This window comes from Colias croceus, chromosome 10 (genome assembly GCF_905220415.1).
Source record: "Colias croceus chromosome 10, ilColCroc2.1".
Classification (NCBI taxonomy): Eukaryota; Metazoa; Arthropoda; class Insecta; order Lepidoptera; family Pieridae; genus Colias; species Colias croceus.
Genome location: NC_059546.1, coordinates 7,301,926 through 7,326,792, shown reverse-complemented (window position 1 = coordinate 7,326,792; position 24,867 = coordinate 7,301,926). Strand labels below are relative to the sequence as shown.

Below are 24,867 nucleotides of genomic sequence, written 5' to 3'. Positions count from 1 at the left end.
ATGTAATGTAGTATGTAATTAAATAAAGAACTCAACGAACAATTCTCTCAAAACTTTATCTATGAATTCAATACAAATTATAGATAACAAAAACGTTTCTGTGAATTAATAGTAATATCAAGTAGAATTCCTAAGAATCTATATTATATTATAATTGACTAACTGTTGTTATAAATCGGTTTTTAAATCCGTCAAAAAGTATCACATTTCTGAGTAAAAAATATATTTGAATTATTTACGAAGTTACCAAGCTAACCATAAATAAATATTATGAAAATAAAACTACATTATTATCACATAAATAAATATCATACGGTTCAGTTCGCATAATATGTAAAATAGGTATTTATTATGTCATGTAACAAGCATGTAACAGTATGCGGTGTCACGATCTCAATCTGAATCGAGATCAAACATTTCTGACCTAATTTATTGAATGAAGATATATTCAAAGGCATGAATGGTAAAACGTTATAAGGTCATAGAACGTAATAGCACTTGACTGGTTTAATGTTAATTGAATTAACCCTTTTGTTGAAATATCAAGGTTTATGAGAGCCGAGTGCCTTTTCCTTGAGATTCTGCAGATCCTTTTTTGGGTGAATGCGTGCTTTTCGGAGAAGAGAATAAATTACGTAATTTCCTAATCAAGACCATTTGTTTTTGAGATGAAGACAGATGCTGCATCTTGTATCCGATTGCATTGTTTGAATTATTATTTAGGTTTATTTTAGATTATCTGTGCTAGGTGGATTTTCATAATAGACTCGATTAATAAATTGCATTCACTTTTGATTTCTTAAGAATGCGCTCTTGAAGTCATATTAAAAGTTAATTTAATATACTAAAACAAATATGGTAACTTATACAAATATAAATAATAAAATACGTAACATAACATTTTTACATACCTAACGAAATTTGTCGAAGAGCCTGTCTTGGATTGTGTTAAAAGGTCGCTGGATCTTAATGTGGACATTATTTCTAAGAACCCTTCAGTATTCGCAGAAATGGTTTTTGTGGTAATGTTCATGTAGCTATATATTAAATTAAGAAAAACCAGAGTAAACCTCAGTACGAAACGCAAATTGTTAGCAAAATATATTTTTATTACCTAAATAACTAATGTAAATATCAAACAAATAACAATTTGCATCTAGTTCAATAATTAAAACTATCTGTATAATCATTTAGGTACTATAATATTGATCTAATAATGTGATAATATAAATTATTTAAACTCGTAACCATCGTTGTATTTGATATTTATATGGTTATGAGATTTATGAATATAATAGATTTATAAATATTAATATAAGATTAACCTAATACATTTTCATATTTATCGCACAAATCATCAACCACAATACTCGTTTTACAAATTATTATTTCCGAGAGAGTCCAATGTAATTTAGAGTTCAGTTACATTACGATTAAATTACGGATTTAATATTACTTAGTAATATAATAAATTCAGTTGTATTTTTTTTTATAATCATATGATAAAAATAATACGATTGTCTATTGTTACAAATCAGTGTATTACATAAAATAAAAACACATTTAGGGCCGATTTTTCAATGCTTGGATAAAACTTATTCGTCGAATAATGTATAAAACTGCCATTTTAAAAACGTATTCTAATTGCCCGTATTTGACAGTTTACGTGACATTTTAATACGTGTAATACTTTATTGGACGGATAAGTTTTATCCAAGGATTGAAAAATCGGCCCTTAAATCAGTAAAAAGGTTTATTTCTAAATGCATTATCAAGCTCACGGAAAACCAAACACAACGAATATGATTTCATGAATAAAGAACATTAAATATTACCAGAAAATCTTTATAAATCGGCTGCAAAGCTGTTCAATAAAATACAATTACACTCAAACAGAATATACGATCTCCAAATTAATTCACTCGATTTCATTGGCGAATGAGCGGAAAATGGAAAGGAAAAACTCGTTGACCTAAAAGTCAAAGATTTCACCGTAAAGGAATAATTAAGAAGTAGGCGAAATGGCTGGGTTTGTCCAAGAACTTAGTTTTCTTAGGGATAAGTATTTTGATGAGTCAATATGAATTTAAAGTGAAATTTTATTAATTCCCAACCCATTTTTTAGCTCGAAGTTAAAAAATATTATGACATCAGAAGATTATAGCTAATTATAGCTATTTAATTACTCTCTTTAACCTGTGCTTGAATACAGGACACATTTCCAGGACATTAGAATAAAGAGTATAATTAAAAAAAATGCTAGATTACTGCTTGAGTTCAAAGACCGTACGTATAAACAATATAAAAATGAATCCCAAAATGTGTTGGTAAGCGCATAACTTGAGAACGGCTGAACCGATTTCGTTAATTCTTTTTTTATTATATTCCTTGAAGTACGAGGATATTATATTCTTATGTAGAGAAAACGTAAACAAGTACCACGGGCGAAGCCGGGGCGGACCGCTAGTAAACAATAAAACAATAGACCTAACAGTCACAGTTATTTTTTATTACTCTACATTATTCTACCTCTAAGATGTCATGTTATACATGCTCCTTTAACCTATAAACAAGAATTTTATAAACAAGAAAGTCAAAGCGAATCAAAAGAAATGCTCCGTTAACTCTCAAATTTCCAGCTTTACACCATAATCTAATTATATTTCGCAAACAAGTTATTCAGAACTTCTCCATACATTCCAATTAAAGTTCAAAAGAAAGTTAGGAAATTAATTAATATCACATCGTCACGTAAGTTATAAGTAGCGGCCCAGAAGTGGCCAACTTCTGTAATCTCGGTGTCGAAGTTTGGCGGATGTCATGCCACCGATTAGCTTTTTGCCATCTATATCGAAGATAAATTACGCTAGAAAGTAGGCTGCTTTTACTAACTTTTGCGGTGTGGCCAAATGAGCAAGCGATACTTTATAGTTATCAATGCAAGTCATATTAATACTATGATATATATTCATCTGAAGTAGGAATCATTGCTATAATCAGCGAAGCAGGATTACAAGTTCAAAGACCGGTTTATAAAGAGGTCCTCGCTACTCGTAAATTAAATCAGGATTACTTCTACTCGAGTAATTGATAAGAGCATTTAAATTGAAGATTTAATAAAACTACACAATGCTGTAGTTTTTAATAAAATAGATATTGCAAGATTCTTGAGGCACCTACTCAGGTGTGAATAACACTCATAATTTTTTAAATTTTTTTTGACCATCTCAAATTTAATGGGGACATAAACTTATAAGTACATGCACTACGTAGTAATAAAGCTGGCTATTAGTCTACTTTCAATATCAACACAATTATATCTATACAATGTCATAATAGAAAATAGAAACTTACTCAAGATGTTCCTTATAGACGTCAAATTCAGAGAATACAAGCTCAACGATCTGATGCGGCTGGGCAAGGAAGGTATACAGTAAGCAGAGGTTATACGGGTACGGGCTAGGGTAGTCCGGGCTGCTGAATGTGCCCCGCTCCTTGCCTTGTGGTGACGTGAAGCGGATACACGAACAACCTGATGATAAGAAACAACATTAATATGCAGTATGAAATAAACGATAAAATTGAATTGAGCTGAATCAGCTTAGGAGCAATCTTGTTCAGTTGGTGGTCCTACTTCTAGTCCACTTTTAGTCAAGTCATTGTTTGAGTGAGAGCAGTCAAAATTGAGTTGAAATAATTAATGTGTATATTTTGGGAATATGTTATGTTCCATTTATTAGCTTTCATCGTCACAATTGAAACTTCCTTATTATTTCACTAACGGTATATTATAAAAGTTTCAAGTCTAACGCTAACATTAATAAGTTTCAAAGGAAATCTAATCAATCTCAATTGCGTGTCGCTTGACGGAGCTAAAAGTTTAGAAATCAGCTCACGATATTGAAAGCGAGCTAAGCGAATTTTGTACTGCACCGTACTTCAATCCGAAACTTTATCTTGGAGTTCCCTTACACTAGAAATACAAGCTCAAGAAATTTACTAAACATATTACATATTGTGTAGTATGGAGTTGAACGCTTTGTCTAGTGAATGCTTTGGGTTTCTTGGTCCACGATGAAATAAGACATTGTTTTTGTACAACGATAATCATTATTTTTAATGGACATAACGTATAACAGAAAACAGATGACCACATCGAATCAATACTTGATTAATATTGCCTTCAATTAGAAACATAGGATTCAAACTTTTCTAGCTGTCCCTTTAATCCTATAATACCTGCGAGATATAAGCTTCTACTTTTTATCATATCGCGATTTATCTTTTTATTAAGAGAGATTAGAAGATTAAAAGATTTTAATCGCAATTCGCAAACAATAATTGTTAATGTTAATTGTTAATAATTGTTGTAATTGTATAATTATTATAGCTACAGATTTCAGACTACTTTCTAACTCTTCCTAATTTTCAAGACATTACATACTTTCTTATATTATCAACTTAATGAACTAAATAATATGATTTAACGATATAAGCGTTGAATCTTTAATGAACATTATAGTTAAATCCAAGATTAAAACAGACTGTACGGAAATTAAGGTCTTAATCCATGTTATCGGGATCAAGTTTACATATAAATTAAGAAGTGTCAAAAGTTACGTGTTAACCGGGTCTCCCTAGGTACTAAATTTTACTCATCCACTCCATGTCTTCTCAGGTATTATCTATAGTATATTTTATTAAATATTACATAGATACGTACTTTTTCTAACAAATTCTTTATACTTTGTTCCCTTGAATTGACACCAGTTAATAATTGTATGTGATATTATATAGAACTAGAGCTTTCCGCCCGCGGATTTGCTCACGTTTTCAAAGAAAAACCCGCATTGTTAGCGTTCCCGTAAAATTTCCAGGATAAAACCTATCCTATGCGTTAATCCCAGTTATCCTCTATATGTGTGGTAAATTTCATTGTAATCGGTTCAGAAGTATTTTCGTGAAAGAACAAACATTCATAACTACATACACATCTCTACATACACATAGATATATATTCTCAGAAATTTCGCATTTATAATATTAGTAGGATTGGATTTAACTTCATAATAAAAACGTTAAAATTGAATTGTATGCTATTTATATTATTTGATATACGCCTACTCTACAATTATCTAAAACTATATCTAACTTTGAAATATAAACTAACAATATAAATCACTAGGTACATAGTATAAAGCAAATCTTTAAAACTACGCGACGGATTTTGATGCGGGTTTTTTGATAGATAGAGTGATTCAAGAGGAAGGTTATAGTATATAATTTATTAGGTTTTATACAAAGCGGGCGAAGCTGCGGGCGGTAAGCTAGTATTTTAATAATAGTAAAATGATATTTTGTTTCAATCATAAAACAAATCGTTACATCTAAACAACTACAAGCAAAATTCCGTTCAAGAGAAATAGTTGTATCAAAATGTATTTAATCAGGGATACAGAAAATCCTCGTACACTCGCAAACTAAACTCGAAATTGAAAACAGTACAACCGTTAAGTATAACTAGTTGGTCTGGGATCAAACCCACACAATTTCCGGAGTCAGTCGGTCGAACGCAACAATAAATAACCTCAGCATCGACTAACTTTATTCATGCACTTACATACTGATATTTGAAAGGTATGCGAAGCGTGGCATGTTGGACTATAGATTAGAGGTCAGATGTTATACGGCGCGGCACAAAATCCATACTTAATATTATAATTATTATACGAAAGTAATTCTGTCCGTCTGTCTGTTACTCAATCACGCCTTAACTACTGAACTAATTTGCATGAAATTTTTGGTATAGAGATATTTTGATACCCGAGAAAGGACATAGGATAGGTTTTATCCCAGAAATCCCACGGGAACGGGAACTATGCGGGTTTTTCTTTGACTGTGCGGGCGATGCCGCGGGTGGAAAGCTAGTTCTATATATTTGTAGTATTAGTAGCTTTATACCATCACTAAACTACTTCATACAAATATCATAATATGTATAAACAAAATTTTAACAATCATAAATGACTGACATGTTCTTGCTTCACACATTAAATCATAACATCAATTCTTCTTTGCTTTTACTATTTCGATCTTACAAAGCTACTAGAAATTGTTTTCACACCAGAATAAATATCTCAATTAGAAAACGCCAATCCAATAGACGATTTACTCCAACTAGAGCAGGCTTAACTTATTAAGAAATGTCAAGTCTCTGAGTAGAATCAAAGAATAGAATTTTAATAAAAGGACTGACACGAAACGGAAAGCCGGGATTATAAGCGACTGTAGACTAGGAAAAAGCATTACACAGCCGACATTCATATTTTATTTGTAGTGAGGCACTCTCTGTTATTAGAAACTTTTGGATTTATGTCGAGTGTGTGTTTAAAATGATATTTATGATTTTAAACTTGACGAAGCACTTGTGAGAGTGATTATTATCCAAGATGGGATTGCTAGTTGCATCGCAGCTTACTTTAAATTATTTTCTGAGCTTCAATAATTTGAAATAGAGAGGAAACTATTTAGTTCAGTAAAAGACAAGTACCTAGTACAAGTACCAAGTACTTTGATATATTTTTTCAGTACAAAATCGTGCAGTGTAAGGATTAAAGGTATATAAAGGTAACCCTCATATTATCCGCCCGTTTTATCTTTTTTCAAATACATATTTTGAGGAATTCCTAGAATTTTTATTTTTATAAAAGGGTCAGTATATCTTGATGTAAAACAATCTGTTGAAACATTCAGCGAGTTTTCTTTATATAAATATTTACACTAAAATCAATCTGTGTATTTGGAAGTATCTAAACGAATGTTTTGGTGCCGTCTATCTGTGGCTATGCTTTTGAATAAGATAAACATTCTTTAAGACACATAAAGGACATTAATGTATCTATTTTTATGCCCATATTATTTCTTCTTCACATGTATATGACACATCACACAGTATTTTTTCACAGGTTGTTCGTAAAACTAGTATATTGGATTACAGTAATCCTCCGAAATTCCCTCACAAAGCCGAACACAAATGTGAACCGGCCTCCTAAAACCACAGTAGCGCTCTCTTATACCGCTCAATAAATTTTTATTATAACGAGTAGAAATGCCCATTCTCTCTATTAGTTATATCCATAATAGGTTAATATCGACACTTCCCTAACTTAAGCGCCCTCGATGAAGCTTAATATTCTCAAATCCAGCACCAATGAATATTCACGTGCATTTGATTATGTCTAATACAGTTCAGAATTATCCGGGATTTGAAGGATTCTTGGGCGCTGTATGTAGCTCCGAAAACTATATTAATCATGGCATTGATTATAATTTATTAGTTATTGGTTTACTGGTAAATTGGTATTAGTATGCAATATGCATTTCATACAAGTACCTACTTAAGATGATTCGAACACAATATCAATATGGTTTTATTTTGGAACTACGCGTTTATTTAAAAAAGGACTGCTTGTAAAAAACTTACATAGGACTATTCATAAAAAGTTATATTAAATCCACCACTACATATAAATAATGTATAACGAACCACATTTCAATATTAAATCCGCGAAAGATTAAGTAGTGAAGTAAGATTTAATAAATCTGAAATATGAAGTGAAGAGGCTTTTAGTTAATACGTTATCACGACTACGTAGCACTTACGTGTTATTAACAGGTTATTATGTGGTATTACTGAGTCATTCTGATATTACATTTTAGTAAATTACTAAAATTGAATATACCTTAAGAGTGGATTAAATGTTGTAGGGCTCGTAGTACTTATTTTATACAGGGTTACTTGTAAAAAACCAGCAACCTCGCAGGACAAGATAGCTAACATCATAAGTAACAACAACAACAAACTTAAATAAAAATAACTGCGTTAAAAACAACCGACTTCAAAAACGGAAAAGTAAGAAATAAAAAAGATTTGATATTATTAATTACTACATATTATTTTTATGTGCTATTTACTAAAAAGGTTTGATGTCGGTGCATGGGCTTAATACTAAGTGCTTAGTGTTTGGCACCGACTTCAAACCTATTTAATAAATAGCACATAAAAATAATATGTAGTAATTAATAATATCAAATCTTTTTTATTTCTTACTTTTCCGTTTTTGAAGTCGGTTGTTTTTAACGCAGTTATTTTTATTTAATACTTTTTAGTGTATTTTTCAACACGAATCAAACGAGCCCAAACTCGATAAAGTTGAGTCAATATATTACTGAGTTCCTATGGCCACCTTCCGATTCCATCATCAGATCAGCTCCATGTCATGATAATGTTTCATCGCTATCCAATTTACATTCGTATACAAAATTTCAGCTCAATCGGTTACCGGGAAGTGAATCAAAGTTACTTGCTACATTGAAATTAAGTCATCGAGTACAGACAAAAATGCTCATAAAATAAAAACTACTGGGCCTATCCGAATAAAATTTTTATGGGACCAATTCGACACCATCCCGCATCGAACAAAAAAAGAATCACGTAAATCGGTTCAGAAACCTCGGAGTAATCGGTGTATATACATTAAAAAAAAAAATATATATACCGGCCGAATTGATAACCTCCTTTTTTTTGAAGTCGGTTAAAAATAAGATGCTATTAGGTAAATTTCTTTATTTTTATAGTATGCACGAATGGCTTGTGCAATACGCACACGATACGATTATTGATTACTTTTTAGAACATGAAATTATATATAGACTGTTTTTTCAATGGAAATTTTATCGAATTTTACTGTAATAGACAATACAATGTCTTTGTAGACATTGTATTGTATATTTTAAATACACTTACTTGGATTCACAGCATGCCCTTCATCCACTACATGAATAGACAGCAATGCAATCAGTGTTGCTGAGAACTGAAACAAGAAAAATACAAATTATTATTAAAACGTAATAAATATAAATTTATAAAGGATAGAAAAAATTCGATCACGAGGCGGGACTTGAACCCGCATCCTTCGCGCCATTCCGGGGCGGATGCCTAACCAACTCAGCCACTCGTGACCCGCCTGAGCAATCGAATTTATTCTATCCTTTCAGTTTTTTTTTTATGTGTCTTAAGGGACACACCGCGCGCCATCTATTGAGATGATTTAACAACCATTTCAACCAATATGAAGCACTTTTCAGTGAATACAATATTGTAACGATGGAACACGACCTTTTCTTGAATTTATATTTTTTGGTTTTTATGGCATTCAAATGCTTTATAAATATAAATTTATAAAGGATAGAAAAAATTCGATCACGAGGCGGGACTTGAACCCGCATCCTTCGCGCCATTCCGGGGCGGATGCCTAACCAACTCAGCCACTCGTGACCCGCCTGAGCAATCGAATTTATTCTATCCTTTCAGTTTTTTTTTTATGTGTCTTAAGGGACACACCGCGCGCCATCTATTGAGATGATTTAACAACCATTTCAACCAATATGAAGCACTTTTCAGTGAATACAATATTGTAACGATGGAACACGACCTTTTCTTGAATTTATATTTTTTGGTTTTTATGGCATTCAAATGCTTTATAAATATAAATTTATAAAGGATAGAAAAAATTCGATCACGAGGCGGGACTTGAACCCGCATCCTTCGCGCCATTCCGGGGCGGATGCCTAACCAACTCAGCCACTCGTGACCCGCCTGAGCAATCGAATTTATTCTATCCTTTCAGTTTTTTCGATTGCTCAGGCGGGTCACGAGTGGCTGAGTTGGTTAGGCATCCGCCCCGGAATGGCGCGAAGGATGCGGGTTCAAGTCCCGCCTCGTGATCGAATTTTTTCTATCCTTTATAAATTTATATTTATAAAGCATTTGAATGCCATAAAAACCAAAAAATATAAATTCAAGAAAAGGTCGTGTTCCATCGTTACAATATTGTATTCACTGAAAAGTGCTTCATATTGGTTGAAATGGTTGTTAAATCATCTCAATAGATGGCGCGCGGTGTGTCCCTTAAGACACATAAAAAAAAAAACTGAAAGGATAGAATAAATTCGATTGCTCAGGCGGGTCACGAGTGGCTGAGTTGGTTAGGCATCCGCCCCGGAATGGCGCGAAGGATGCGGGTTCAATAAATTCAAAACGTAATAATATTTTATTTTCTTTAATTTCGTTTTAAAGTCAATACAGGAAATTTAGCTTACACGCTACAGTTTCATACGAAAAAAAAGGTATGTAACTGTATTTTTTGCGAGGCCTCGTATACTTTTTTAAAAATATGATTCTTACATTCTGCCTGAGAAGTAGGTTATAAGGGGTAAATTCTATTTACACTTGTTATTTATTAAAATTGTTGTTATAAATAAAAAAAATTGCTGTTTACAATTATTATATTATTCACTTACTTAATTATCCAAAATATTAAGTACTTAATTATTTTATGATTAATTGTAAAAAAAATAATTCAATTCCGACTAAGAAAACAGCTGTTGATAATGACTTTACTAGGTAGCGAAATTACAAAATCTAATTATACTCTAAACAAATAACCGTCCCGCTCGGACAAATGCGAGTTATAAATAATATGGAAATGGGTGTTGAATTTTATTTAGTATTATAAATGATTGCTATTAATATTGAAGAAAAATCGTGCTTTCATAAAGAGCCGGTGAAAATATTACAGCGCGCCGACTACAATACAAGTAGTGAATTATGTTAAAATTCCTCTTTGCCTTTAATGAAGTTCGCGACCGCTAAAATGTACTCAGTGATATTTAGTTATTATAGCATCAAGCTTTAAGTAAATTATGAACACATTTCGTGGTGAGGTTTACGATATGAGTACATATTCTGGTATAATTTTGAAAGGAGTAGATGTTTTTGGGTTAGAAATGCATGAATACATTTTCTGGTGTATGTTGATAGGCAATTCTAGCTGTTTTGGTTTATTTCAATGTTGAATAGTTTTGGTATTCAGGTTAATGATTTAAAAAGTATAATCCGAATAGGCATTCTTGAATTACAAGATACAATCAGAAAGACAATAGAGATGTAAATCTCACACTATATTGCTAAGCTTTATTATTATAATAATAGCACTATTAAATAATAATAATTAACGACTACAGGATAATAACACTAGCTATAATATCTTTAATTTTTTTCTTTCAATATTTTATATAACAATTATTCGAAACTACAATTCACAAAGTGACAAAGGACTATTGTATATTATCTAGTGATGAGTCGAAAACATAGCATTCCACACAAGCGCATTGTAGAGACGTATTGGAGAATGTTCGTGGTAAATTACTAGAATATTATACATAGCTACTTGTGTATTCTAATTTTTAATATTGGAATAGTTAGAAACAATGTAAAAAAGAGCCTTTACTGAATATAAATAGCAATATATTAGTTACATAATATTATTTTAAAATACAAGGTCGAATAGAAATTATTGTCGGTCGATTTTATAAGTTTTTAGACTTTAATCGCTAAAGGAAATTGAATGTATGGTAGGTAGGGAAAATGGGCTTCTTTCATACGAATAAAAATAATCAAGAAGTTACTTTTACTAAAAAAATTGTATTGGAAACTTAAGGTGTGTGCCACTCATAAGTTCCTACACACATTTATTCGTTTATATTTTCCTTCAAAAGGGAAAAGACTGAACATTTAACCAAAGGAAACATGGAATACATGTTATTTTAGGGTCTCTACCACTAAATTCATATAAAACTATGTCATAAATGAATAAGCTATGACGTAAACTTACCATTATTTCCAATAAAAGTAATACAAAAACATACTTATTCAACGTTAGTAGAAGGCATTGACCTAGTTAACAGCTAGCGTAAACGAAAACCCACTATTAAACAAAACTCCGAACAACGTCATAACTCATAATCTCTTTATACAGAACAAAAACAATTTCGCGATAATCCTGTATTCGATGCGGATAAACTGCAAAAATTGAACGAAAGAAATCCGTGTAACTTTCTACTTTGACTGTTTCAACGCTTATTCCGATTTTTGTTTTACAGTACTGGAATAGCCAGATTCGCTGGCCTGAGGACAAAATTATTTGTACTTTCCAGGTGATAAACTATCTGTATGCTAAATTATACCGATTCTAGTTAGTGTTTTATGTTTGGTTGTAATTCAGTGGTGACTTAATTTTGTATGTAACTTTTACAAACATATTATAGTATATATTTGCAACCAGTTAGAGCCCGCGGCTAAATTCTTGTGGTAGATGGATAAAAATAGCCTATAGTCGTGCTAAATTAAATTGAGATCCGTTCAGGCATTGTGACTTGATTAAATAATAAATTTCTATCTAAAAAAAATCATATTCATAACATGAGTTCTAATTTCGGAAGAAATATGAGTTTATAATATTTCATAATATGTACCATTCTAATTGAGGCATATTTTCCAAATTTCCACACCAAAATTTTACACACACGACATTGAGAGGTATTAACATTAACAGCTAATGTTAATATTCTAACAATGTTGCCTATTTACGTGCAAATGTAAACTGATTGATTGTTCTCTTAATAATATCCAAGTGATATTTTTATTACATAAATACTTTGATGTTTCTAAACACAAAAAAACCATAATTAAATAATAATTACGGTAATCAATTTATAATTCGAAATTAATAACTTTGAACATTTTATAAAAACAAAGGATTCCCGTTTAATAGAAGCCTTAAAAAGTTTTATCGTTAAATAAATACAGAATCCGCCGTATAAAATACAAGACGTAGACTAATTAAAACAGAGCTTAACAAAAGCAGGAACTTAGTTCTGGATGTGACATACGCTGGACCATTTTTTAGTGCACCGCTATACCAAAACAAAGTTTTAAGCATTTGCGGCTGCAATGTAGTTAAAATTCGACTGCGGGCCGACAAAATAAATTTCCGTTTTATTTTATAGTGAAGTAAATGCCACGGAGTTTGTATTTTTAACACGTCCGTCGCCAGTTTAAGTGACTATCAGGAATAAATTTTCATGAATGGTACGATTTGTTACGTTGTTATGATCCTGGGTTCTTCGCAACTTTCCTTTTTCGGTATGAACGTGTTAGTTTTATATATATCGTATCTGCGATTATTGTCCGGGATAAAACTATGCTATTCGATTCGCCAATGTTATTGTTTGTTACAAGAAGGTGAACAGGAAAACAAGTCTTTTGATATTTGGGATACAGAGTATTAAAAAATAATGAATATACTCGAATTATTGTGTTAACTGATATTGTTATTTTCAGCTGTGTAATTCTTAAAAAATATGATGAGAAGCAAAGGTAGGTATCCATGGTATAAAAACAAAGTAGAACTCTCTGAAAATTAATTTCCTAGACTTAGCTTGAAAGCGACACTGAATTATGCGTATAATATTTTCTCGCGTCTATTTCTATTTATATAATTTACCAACTTTAATAATTTATCTGTATCTATGGCTACAAACTCCATAAATTATAATGTAATAATTTGTTAAACTAACACTAACATTAGATACATAACTCATAAAATGATCATTATTTGCCATACGGTATTGACACGCACTATATTATAATTAGACGAAACACATTAAGCTATTAATTAATTATGATGAGTGGTAATTATAGAATAGTTAAATTTAGCATAGTATTCAATGCGTTATTATTTATTGGTAATTAGTGCTAATTATCCAAATATTTGTTTGTGTTTGCATTGTTCGTCTAGTCTAGTGTGATCGAATAAAACATTTTCAATCGCTAATCGATTGTAAATAATATAATTTTAGCAATTTTTATATTTATTTATTATTTTGTGCATATTTGTTACATGATAGATATATTGTGTGAAACCTTGTCTTTTAATATCTGGCTTTTTAATGGCTTGATTCTAAATTATATTCCTTAATTATTAATAAATAAAAATTGTGGAAAATTACACATTCTAATAAAGTATGAATATTGAATATAATAATATTATACGAAAAGTATCTAGGTAACATAGAATAAATTTAACTCGATAACTTCATGTACAATCACTATTATTTAGTGTCCCACTTCGCTAAATATGTGTCGCTATTAGAATTCTACATTAAATTTTGACTGAACAAAAACATTTTAGCGATCCAGTAAGCGAGCTAAAAATAAAACAAACGCTGTTAAATGGAGCGGAAGAAGTACAAAGTGCAGTAACGAAGGTGGCTATCAGTGAAACGTGTATCTCCGGAGTAAACGAGACGAGTTTAAACGCACTATACTATTTTAATCATTTACCTTCTAAGGGACCAGCTGTTTAAATACTTAATTTGAGAGATAAATCGCGTTCTTAGAGCCGAAATAGAGATTAATCGTGACTCAGTTTCGTGTCCGCTTCATTATTTTAATTTAGGATCACTTTTGATACCGCCAAATCACTAGACAACATAAAACAAAGTCGCTAACTACAGAGTAGAGACAGCTCTATATCGATATGTTGCTATCGATGCTTCAATCTTTAAAACTACGCAACGGATATTGATGCGGTTTAGGTAGTCGAGGAAGGTTTTAGTATAATGTCATTTATTGGGTAAAGCGGGTGAAGCCGCGAGCAGGTCGCTAGTTGCATATAAGTGAATTAATGACTAATGACTATTGTAAATAAAAATAAATATAGTTTGTTGCATGTTTGAGATAGTAACTTATAACAGAGATGTACAAAGAGCAGCTGTATAAGTGTGTTGATTTTTATTTAAAAGAAATTTGAAGGGAATCTGGAAATATGGAATAAAAACGTACCGATGTGTCAGGCTAAGTGTGAGCAAGTTGCGCAATAAAAGCCTGCCAATATGGCTTTAATGGTTATATGACGAGATATAAGCACTTTCGGGAAACGACTGTGCGGCGTTTACAAAAGTTTTATATCGTGATATTTTTTATTAGGCAATTCTATCTAAACAACCGAAATATAGATATGGTTACCTTTCCTAATAATTAGTACTAATTTGAAAAACATATAAATTCTAATTAAGATAGGATATCAAGAGATTAACAAGCAATTAACAGTTACTAAGATAAATTATTTGATTATTTGAAGTTCAACATCATTTTTAAAATATGATCACACGTAGCTTTCACATACGTATTCATTGTATAAACACATACACTGCTAAATCAGATAATTTCATAAACGAACTTACTAACAGCATAATCAAACATAATAGCATAATACACAGGTAATGCTATAACCGTAACACATTAAGCAATTGTGTCCTCTGTAACGGATCTACCGTTAAAATGAAAGAATCCACTGTCATTAGGGGTAGATGCCCTTGCCTGAAAGTCAGTAAATCTCCATTACCGTAAGCCACATAGAGGCGTAGCGGTTACGCCGCCTCTATGTAACTATGCTCTGTACCACTAGTAAATATATGCTCGTCTTAATAGATCCCTCTGTGGAAAGTACACTGTGTAATGCAATTCTGTTTTGCATTAATTGTAACCTTTGAGAGAGGTTAGTGCGTTTGTGACCGACATCCCGTATTGTAAACGTTTAATTATTCAAAGCTAAGGTTAAAGGAATCTCCAGTCTATTTAAGAATAATCCGTCTGTATTTTTATCACATGCATGTTTTCTTTAATTGCAATCTGTCTTTGACAAGCGAAATTCTTGCCAAGCACCGCTTTAATTATACTCTTTGTCTTTCAGGGAAAAATATGTTTTTTTTCTTGAGATAATAAGACTAATCAAGTATTCGATTGTTAGTTCTTCACGACTTAAAATGATAGACATGTTGTAGGATATACCTATTATTATGTAGATAGATACTAGAATCATAGCTGTTGACGACCTTAGCATAAAAGTATCTTCAAAGGCTTTGAAATATTCTAAACATGTTTCTTATAACAAATATATTTTACAAATCACTATTAATACTAAAAATGTAATTAACTCACTGATCGTATTTTTTTATTATCTCATTGCATACTTAAATAACAAAAACGAAATATACTTCATTTAAAATGAACGTAATTTACGAAACACATTATATAAATGGGAATTACTATAATAAAAGTTACAATTGTAAATAAAAGCAACAATTTCACGTAATAAAGGGCAGCGCGGTAAATCATTTGTCTCCAAGAAAAATGATGTCATCAGCTTCGCGTAAAATAAATTAACGCTATTTTCATATTCGTGGATATAATTATTTTATAGGAATGTTGGTATTGTGATACCTACTTAGTATAGATACTATTTACAGGTATACTCATAACTCATTTTATTATTTCTTATATTATACGCAATTTATAGGCTTCTAAGATGCATTAACAATGTATGTTTCTAAATCGCAGGCATAAAAAATCCTAATCATGCCAATATTGTCTGAGATCGAATTATTAACACTCAGTAAAGATGGATACTACCATATCTTTTTCGATTTATAACTAAGAAAGGCAGTAAAAAAATCCCCATATTATTACAGTTAAAACAAGAAATAATAATAACTACTAACCAAATTGATAAGGGAGAGGAAACATGACTCTTAACACTTATTAAAACGTGTCAGAATTGTGCACAAAATTGTTCATAACACAAGCTTATGATTTATATGAATCAAGACTAGGGAAAGTTCCTTACCAGTTACCACCTTGTTTTAGCAAGTGTATAAAATACATGTCTGAGTGAGGTATTAAATAAGTGGAGCCAAAGTTTGTTACAACTTTCATGTAGCTCTAATGGAAAAGGTTTTATGGAGTTAGTTTAACTATTTTTGCTGTACTCATTGCAGCGGCAACGGAGGTGTGACAACTGATAATAATTAAGGAAATTGCAATAGATGTGAAAGCATGCTTTGGTTAGACGACACGCGTGCGTCTACGGAAGCGTGTAACATGTTAGGTTATCATCAGGCGATATTTTAGTCAAGCATTTCCCTATAGTCGATAAAAAAACAAACATACTTTACAAGAACAAAGTACTGACTTAAAAAATTTAACGAAAGCGTTTTTTTCCAATTCAAAAAGTTCATTATTCTCATTCTTATCACAGTTTTTTCTTAAAGTATTTTCAAGATTTTTTTTTTTGGGTGATAGTGATACAGATACCTTTGATTACAATTTATATAGATATCAAATATAGTCTGAAAACGATATTAATATTAATAATTGCTTTTCCAGTAAAATGGCTGTATTTTAATTATTTATCGTACCTAGATAATTTAATTCAGACAATAAATTGTCCTTATTACCTGAGAAGTTAGAGCACCTAAAGACGTCGTTAAATCTGCGGTTAACTGTGCGATAATGTAACTGCTGAATATAAAAGTTAGTGCTTGTACTTTTTATATCCTTTATTATGTAAATGGAAAGTACTCCCTCTTTATTATCTTCCCTTTGTTTATATTGAGAATAAGCATCCACGTATTATGAGGAAAATTAGTAATTAATTACGCGTTAGTCTAGGGAATAGAAGTTTTGTTCTGAGTGGAATAATTGTACGATAGTGGATAGTATATCGTAGATTTTATGTTTGGTGGTGGTTCTAGTACCTTACAAAGTTAGATGTGTATTCCAAATGTAATGGATAGTTTAAACATGTTATATGTATTTGGTTTTTTCTATTTGCTTAATATCAATTATAAATGTCTGTATTTGTTTTATGCTATAGATAATCGTATCATACCCCGGACCTTAGATTACAAAATAAAAGACAGATGGAGCGTTGCCGAACTAAACCGAATAATTTATCGTCATTTTCAATAAAGCTATGTGTGCTGTCATTTCGCCGCTGCACTGTACGTACACGGTGCTTCTGTGTGCGTGTAATGTTGCCAGATATTGAAAAATTTGCCAAATTTTTCCCCGACTACGGAAAAAAGAGGGTTATGTTTTTCGAGTTTATGGATGTATGTATAATATTTCTTTGACACGCCCTGCAGTATAAACCGTTGGACCGATTTTGAGTTGTGAGGTTTCATTGCAATGATCTGAATTATTATGTTAGTGGCGGTAGTGACGTAGGCTATATACATAAATGAGAAGTCAAGTTTTAATTTTTATTTAAATTATTTTATTACATAAAGTACCTGCCTACTAAAGTTATATATGGACAAAATAATTGTATTCAATTTTTTATTAAATAAATTACATAAAAAAAGTTTCAATATTAACTATAATAATTATATTAGTTTTTATTTTTTATAATATATGAATACGAATAGCGGTAGTTTTTAGTCGAGAATACGGGACATTTTATTTTCATCATATCCATCATGGAGTTCACATAAATTAAATCGCTAGCGAAAACGACTATGACGTTTTTAAGCTTTATAAAAGTACTTAACAAAATAATGTATTATGCTTATTAAAATAATCTAATAATTATCATGAACCTTTAGTGCACTATACAAATAATCACATTCACGATCGAAAAATCCAACAGCATTACCCTGAAGATCTTTTAACCATTTTACCGTTTTACCAAGAAAAATGGCAAATTCATTTTCAAAATACTGGCAACATACGTTGAAGTTTTGTATTCCTTCATATCTGTAAAATTATTATTCGTATTAAAGAAATAAATCAGCCAAATAATCTACAGAAAACCTGTGAAACGATGTTTTATCTTCTTTTTTGTTTTCGGGAACAAATTTTACAGCGTTTTATTATCACAAGACGGCATTTTTTTACTAAAATTTCAAACCCTTTTTGACGTATTGCATGACACTTTATGCGCTGTAGCACTGGTGCAGCGACGTATTTGTTTTTGATTTCGTATTTTCTTTGACAAGGGCGACGGGCGGTTGTCATGCTCCATCTGTACTTTATTTTGTAATCTAAGCCCCGGACACTCCATACAAAATTATAGTTTTGACAGTCACACTGTAGAGACTGCAAATGTGTGTGTAAACTCTTTATGGTTGGCACATTTGTGACTAGCGTAAAAAAAATTCGCGTTTTTCTGATGAAATACATCCGTAAACAGCACAATATCTAACCATTTTCTACGAAAAACGATAATCACAAATCCAAAATAATAAAATTGCTTTAAGTCAATTTGATTAATGTTGTCAATCTTCGTTGCGTTTCGTCTAAAGACGTCGTTGTATCGTCCTTGCGGGGAAATGGGTACCATAACATGTCTGATCGTGCGGGGTGAGGTAAATGTTTAATTTTGGCGGGAGGCGGAGAGTGTCCGTTCTGTAGCGTTTAGCTACTATTATGTATTCTGTGATCGTATGAACGTGCATTCATTACATGTTCGTAAAATATACATGATATAAAGTCAATCTTAAAGAATTGTTTGTTATACAAATAACGAAACATAGATTCTATAAAATATGGTATGGACATTTGTGAGGAGACCGACTGAAGCGTTACATATTTGCATTTTAAATCGATTACGTACCTTTTATGTCCTAGAAAAAAACATACATACTTACACAATATCTTTCACAGAAATACGCTACCAATTTCCGTTCAAGACGTACTAAATACAATTCTTTTACATTAAATTAGTGGCAATACCGCCTCCATAGGTCTCTCGTGTACAATCGTAGAATGTGAAGTTGGCAGGATACAAGCTCTCCGAATTATTTGTCCACAGTCCAACTAAATTTACGGTCACACTGTGCTATTGAAATATGTTTGAAACCCTCACCAATTGCCAAGTGAACAATGAGCTTAACGCTTACTCCAGTAGGGCAATAAAGATTGAGAGAGTTGGCAAAAATAACAAGAGGTAGATTAAGAATACAATTTAAGGTCCAAGTACTAGATTGTATAATATTGTCTATAGACCTACACTGTCTATATACTATGAGAGAAGGATTCATCGTAGATTCGTCGAAGTAGGGAGAAAAATTGTATCTGTTCCGTAAACTAAAAGCCATTTAGTGGATTGACAAACAATAGAAATTTCACGTACACTTTTGTCCAATGGAGTGAAAATGTTCCTTTTGAAAATGACGATTATTTTTTGTAATATTTAAGTAACATTTAATTAATCCACTCAGATGCAAGAAAAAACGCAAGAAAAACTACTCAAAGAAGAAATTTAATATGCAATATACATCACGGTACAAACAGAAAAGTAACAAAATAGGTAGATTATAATCAGTTACTGGAACTATAAATACTTAAAATCGTATAGAACTTTCAAAATTAATTTAAGTGATTATAATCAACCTATTTTCAAGGACTTATTTCAATGTGTAGCTAGTTGTATGTACAACAAAAAAGCTTTTAGTAGCAACGCTGAAAAAGGCTTCAAAGGAGATGTTTAAAGAATATTTCTTATTAAGCTTAACATTTTCATCTGAACATCTAACTTTCAAAAGAATTTTCAGTACAATAATCGACTTATTCAGTCTTGACTCTTGGCATACTTTTGAGGGTAAATTAAGAAGTTTATATATTAGTAATTATTTTTTGTATGCAAGTAAAGTTGGGAAAGGAATGGAAAATTCTGGCAAATCTCCAATAATTTGTTTTTATATCAAGTGACATCTTAAATTTTAGAAAACTGTGTAAGATTGTTATTGCTAGGAAACGTGGATTTATTTATCGACGTATACTGATGCTTGTTTACACGAAGTTTTCTGTGTTGAAATTCTAGAAAGTTCGATGCGTTTTCGCGCAGGTAAATATTTTACAAGCACGGCGATACAAAAGGTACGAGAAAGTTCAACGCTCTGTGTTATGTTGTTTATGTTCTATTAATTTAGTTTCTATGTTGTTAGTGGAATAGTTTTAAAGAGGTTTAGGTACGAAATATTTGCATACAAATCTCAATAATTGTGAAAATGGGTAAATACTGTGGAGTAATAACATAATACTGCAAACATTTTTAAATTATATTTTGGCTTTTAACCCTAGAAAGATAATCATATTGAGTAGTACGGGAAAGATAGTCATGCGTCAAATTTACGCATGGTTTTTAGTTAGCTCTAAGTCGAGGTATATTAATTTTTTTTCTATAAATATTAAGTCATTATATATTTACAGTTATATTAGAATAATTAATACTACAAATAATTTATTTATAATTATTTTTATACATATAAAAAAAAGAAAACATTCAAAGTCTGCTTTAAATCTACAATTCTTGTAACACGTATTATTTCTAATAAAAATTTATTTTTTACCACAATTATCAGACTTTTTTATATTTTATGTATATGGTGTACATATAGTTATATGAAAAATTAGTGAGAAACCACTTTAGCACATATCAACGTATGCTCACGTCATATAACAATGTAACATTTTTTGCAGGACTTATTTATTTGCCTTTCGTCATATTTCAGAAGGACAAAAAGTATAGTAAATATGTTTTTTTACTGAAGGCTTCGTCAGTATTTTCTTACAATGTACCAGATACTATATTTGGCAACAAATTGGAGATATTATCACGCAAATATCTTCTCAAAGCTGGTTATTCTAAACGCCCACACATAACCAAAGAAGACAGTTCCATGCTTCTATATTTCATGTTTTTTTGACTCAGATGTTTTTGTGCTTTATAGTTAACATTGTGGCTATAAATTTAATATGCAATATGCAGGAAATTTTAATGATTCTATAAAATAAAGCCATTTGCCATAACATTATCTTCCTACTATAGGACATCAGGGTACACATTCGGTTTAATGCATCTACTCCGCCTTTTGCTTGAATGTAATATATCATCTTTGTTTTGTACCTCATCGGGAAAAGCTTCTTCTGTGTCACTTTGCTCGTCGTCTTTATTTGCGTGGTCCTCCTGCTTCACTGTCGGTATCTTCATAGGGACCTTCATCGCTTTGAATAAGAGCGGCCAGTATACAATATTCTTCCAATTTTCTATCCTCAATTGTTTTCTATATTTGCTTCAATATGTAAAAAAATAAATTTTTAACATAAGTCACAATATGCAGTAATAATAAGCAAAAAAATATTCAAACTACCATAGAAGTCAAAATCTTAAAAGTCACGGTAAAGATAATCATGCGTAATTTTGACTCACGTAGTAGTTATATTTCAAAATTGGTTACATTAACTTTATTGACACGTATACCATAGCTCTCAGTGACTTATGAAATGTCCTAAACGCACAGTTATGGATTCGCGACATTTAAAAAGATACAGCTATATTTCGAAAACGCAGGAGTCTATTTGACGCAGACTATCTTTCTAGGGTTAAAGGAAAATGCAGATTTGTAATACATTGTGCATAGTAAATAAAGTAATAGATATACTAATTTATCTGAAGTTATTTACTACTAGAAAACGCTGGCAAGATTTCCATAAAGTTTAGTACATAAAGATCTTCAGCTAATCATATAACATACATACATTACGAGACGAACGACGGCATAGCTAAAAATCCAATCAAGCTTTTCTTTAAAAATTAATATCTCTTTAAAATAAACCAATGATTTCAGTTAAATGAATGTAATTTACGAGTACTAATTGATCGTGTGGATACAATGAAGAGTTTAAAGGGATCAAGTACTTAATAAATAAAGTCTCTTGACCCGACTGACCGGCGTTCAAGTTGACTAGCGTAGTATATAATTATTTTACACGATATAATATGCGAATTTAATCTAAATTTTAAATCGACGTAAAGTTTAAATTTAAAGTTTGAAGTTGGTATTAATTAATACTTTTTTATTGTCTTTAGGTTATTGATTCGTAGTTCGTTTATAAATTAAAGACATTCATTATATTGTTTCGTTATTTGTAGGTATATTGTTTGTTTTATATTCTAACATTTGAATTACTGTACACCAATACTTTCTATTTTAATAAAAAAAAAATAATTGAATTTGTAAATGTATTACAAATTCAATTAAAATGTACCAGTATGATTCAATCTATTTGATATTATTTTATTAAGTTTAGGTAATGAAATCACGCAAACTGGTAACAAGCGTCTCTCAGCACTTATTTTACAATACTTTTAAATCCAAAAGCATATAGGTACATAGTATGATTGTAAACACGCTAATATTAAAAAGTTTGTTAAATTGTTATCCAATTTAAAGTTTTAACTAGAGCCTAATTAATTAAAGCGGAATTCTTTAAATCTAGATTCGTTATAAGTTTCTTAAAGTTTATGGAGAAGAAAATAAAACTCGGAGCAGAATGCCTGGACTCCAGTGATGTAACCATTCTTTTATTTACGAAAGATCTTTTCTGAAAATAATTGTACCATATTATACATTATAAAGTGTTATAAAAGAACTATAACTTTATTAAGTAAAGACAGGAATTATTATTTTATGTAATATAAGTGTTATATGTTGGAGAAATAATATTCCTTGTCTTGATATACGTGACATGTTTTATTCTCTTTTGCCTTTTCTCTCCCGTATGTACTGTATAGTTTACATAATCCGTATCGTAATATACAATATATTAAACTGCATTTCAGAGTACCTGTCCATAAAGGCTCTGAGTTAAATTAATATTAAAACAGGTGTATGTAAGTTAAACTTTCTGTATTTTATATTTAAACGAATACAGGCACGAGTTAATATTAAATAATCATCATTAAAAATTGGTTTAAAAACGACTCCAACATTTTATATCATGCTCATTAAAATGATGATCATTATTACGTCACATTAATGTCACACCATGACGGTATTGTAATAAGTACGAGCAAAGAGTAATGCTCTTAATAATAATTAAGATTCGTATTTGTTCTCTCACGTCGCGGGCCATTTTATAGTAGGTATGTATTGATATTTGTATTTTTAAATCAGGTAGGAGGCTAAAGTTAGGTTTGTACTACGGTAAAACAACTCATTCCAAATGAAAGGACCGTAGACTCTTGACTAAGCAGGTGAAGCTGTGTGTAAAACCTAGTATGACAACATTAACCATAATTAGAAGAAAAATAGCTAACAAAACCCTCAATACATTTTATAATATAAAATTGGTCGGCGTAACACACTTTTAATACCGCCGAGGCAGATATTGGAAAAAGTATCGTTTGTTTCGTCCGACGCGAGTTTAAGTCGATTTTGTTTGTAACTTTCATAGATAACGGTCTTTGTGAAGTTTTCCGAGAAGAAAGTGATAGTCTAACTTTGTATACTATTACCGATACTTTAATGTAAAGTATATTGTAACACGTACTTGGGTTAACTGTTATGAATAGGATAATGTAGTTCGCAGAACTTCGTAAAACTTGTTAATGTTATTTCGGATTTTTTGTTATTACAATCGTATTCCGCGATAATATTGGGAATATAATAATTCGCAATTCTAAGTTAACTGTTGGGCGTATTAATACCAAAATATCGATGATTTCTATGAATAATATTTTATATTTAATCTGAATAATCAGATAAATATAAAATATTCTTCGAACTGAGTCCGAGATAAATAATATATCTCATCTTAATAGGTATAAATATTTAGGTAAATATAAGATAGATTTATTCATATACCTATTCTTCCTCGTAGTCATCATTTCACTTTGAAAGATTATTTATTTCAATGCTGCAATATTATGTTATCATATTTGAATATTACTAACCTAAACTCAAAAATAAATAAATATATATACTGGACCAGGCCAAAGCCCGCTCGCGGCTGTAGAGCCACAGATGATGATGATGATCAAATCAAAAAAATCAAAAAATCAGAAAAAAATATTCTGTAACAAATATGATTACAATTTTACAGTCATTGAGACATCCTTTTAAGCAATTAAATGCTTGTGTTAGGACATCTCGCTCTTCCGACAGTACATTATGCTTAAGTGTTACACGAATAACATTTTCTTTAATAAAGAGAAATATGTAAAAACTATTTAGATATATTATAAGGAACAGAACAAGTGATGTGAACAGATGATGAAACTCAAAAAGTTGTGTTCTTACCTGCATCACAGTGCTACTGGCCATAGCGGAGATTCATCG

General features: G+C 31.0%; 1 protein-coding gene across 1 annotated transcript in view; it reads right to left on the bottom strand.

The window, feature by feature from the left end:
* LOC123694874 (suppressor of lurcher protein 1-like) overlaps positions 1–24,867 on the bottom strand; it is a 151,948-nt gene extending 127,081 nt beyond the window's left edge. Inside the window, exons 1-3 of the mRNA XM_045640478.1 lie at positions 24,829–24,867; positions 8,807–8,873; positions 3,355–3,532 (exon numbers count right to left, since the gene is read on the bottom strand). Of these exons, the coding sequence (XP_045496434.1) occupies positions 3,355–3,532; positions 8,807–8,873; positions 24,829–24,852 (269 nt within the window). The 5' untranslated portion in view covers positions 24,853–24,867. The remainder of the gene's footprint in view (positions 1–3,354; positions 3,533–8,806; positions 8,874–24,828) is intronic.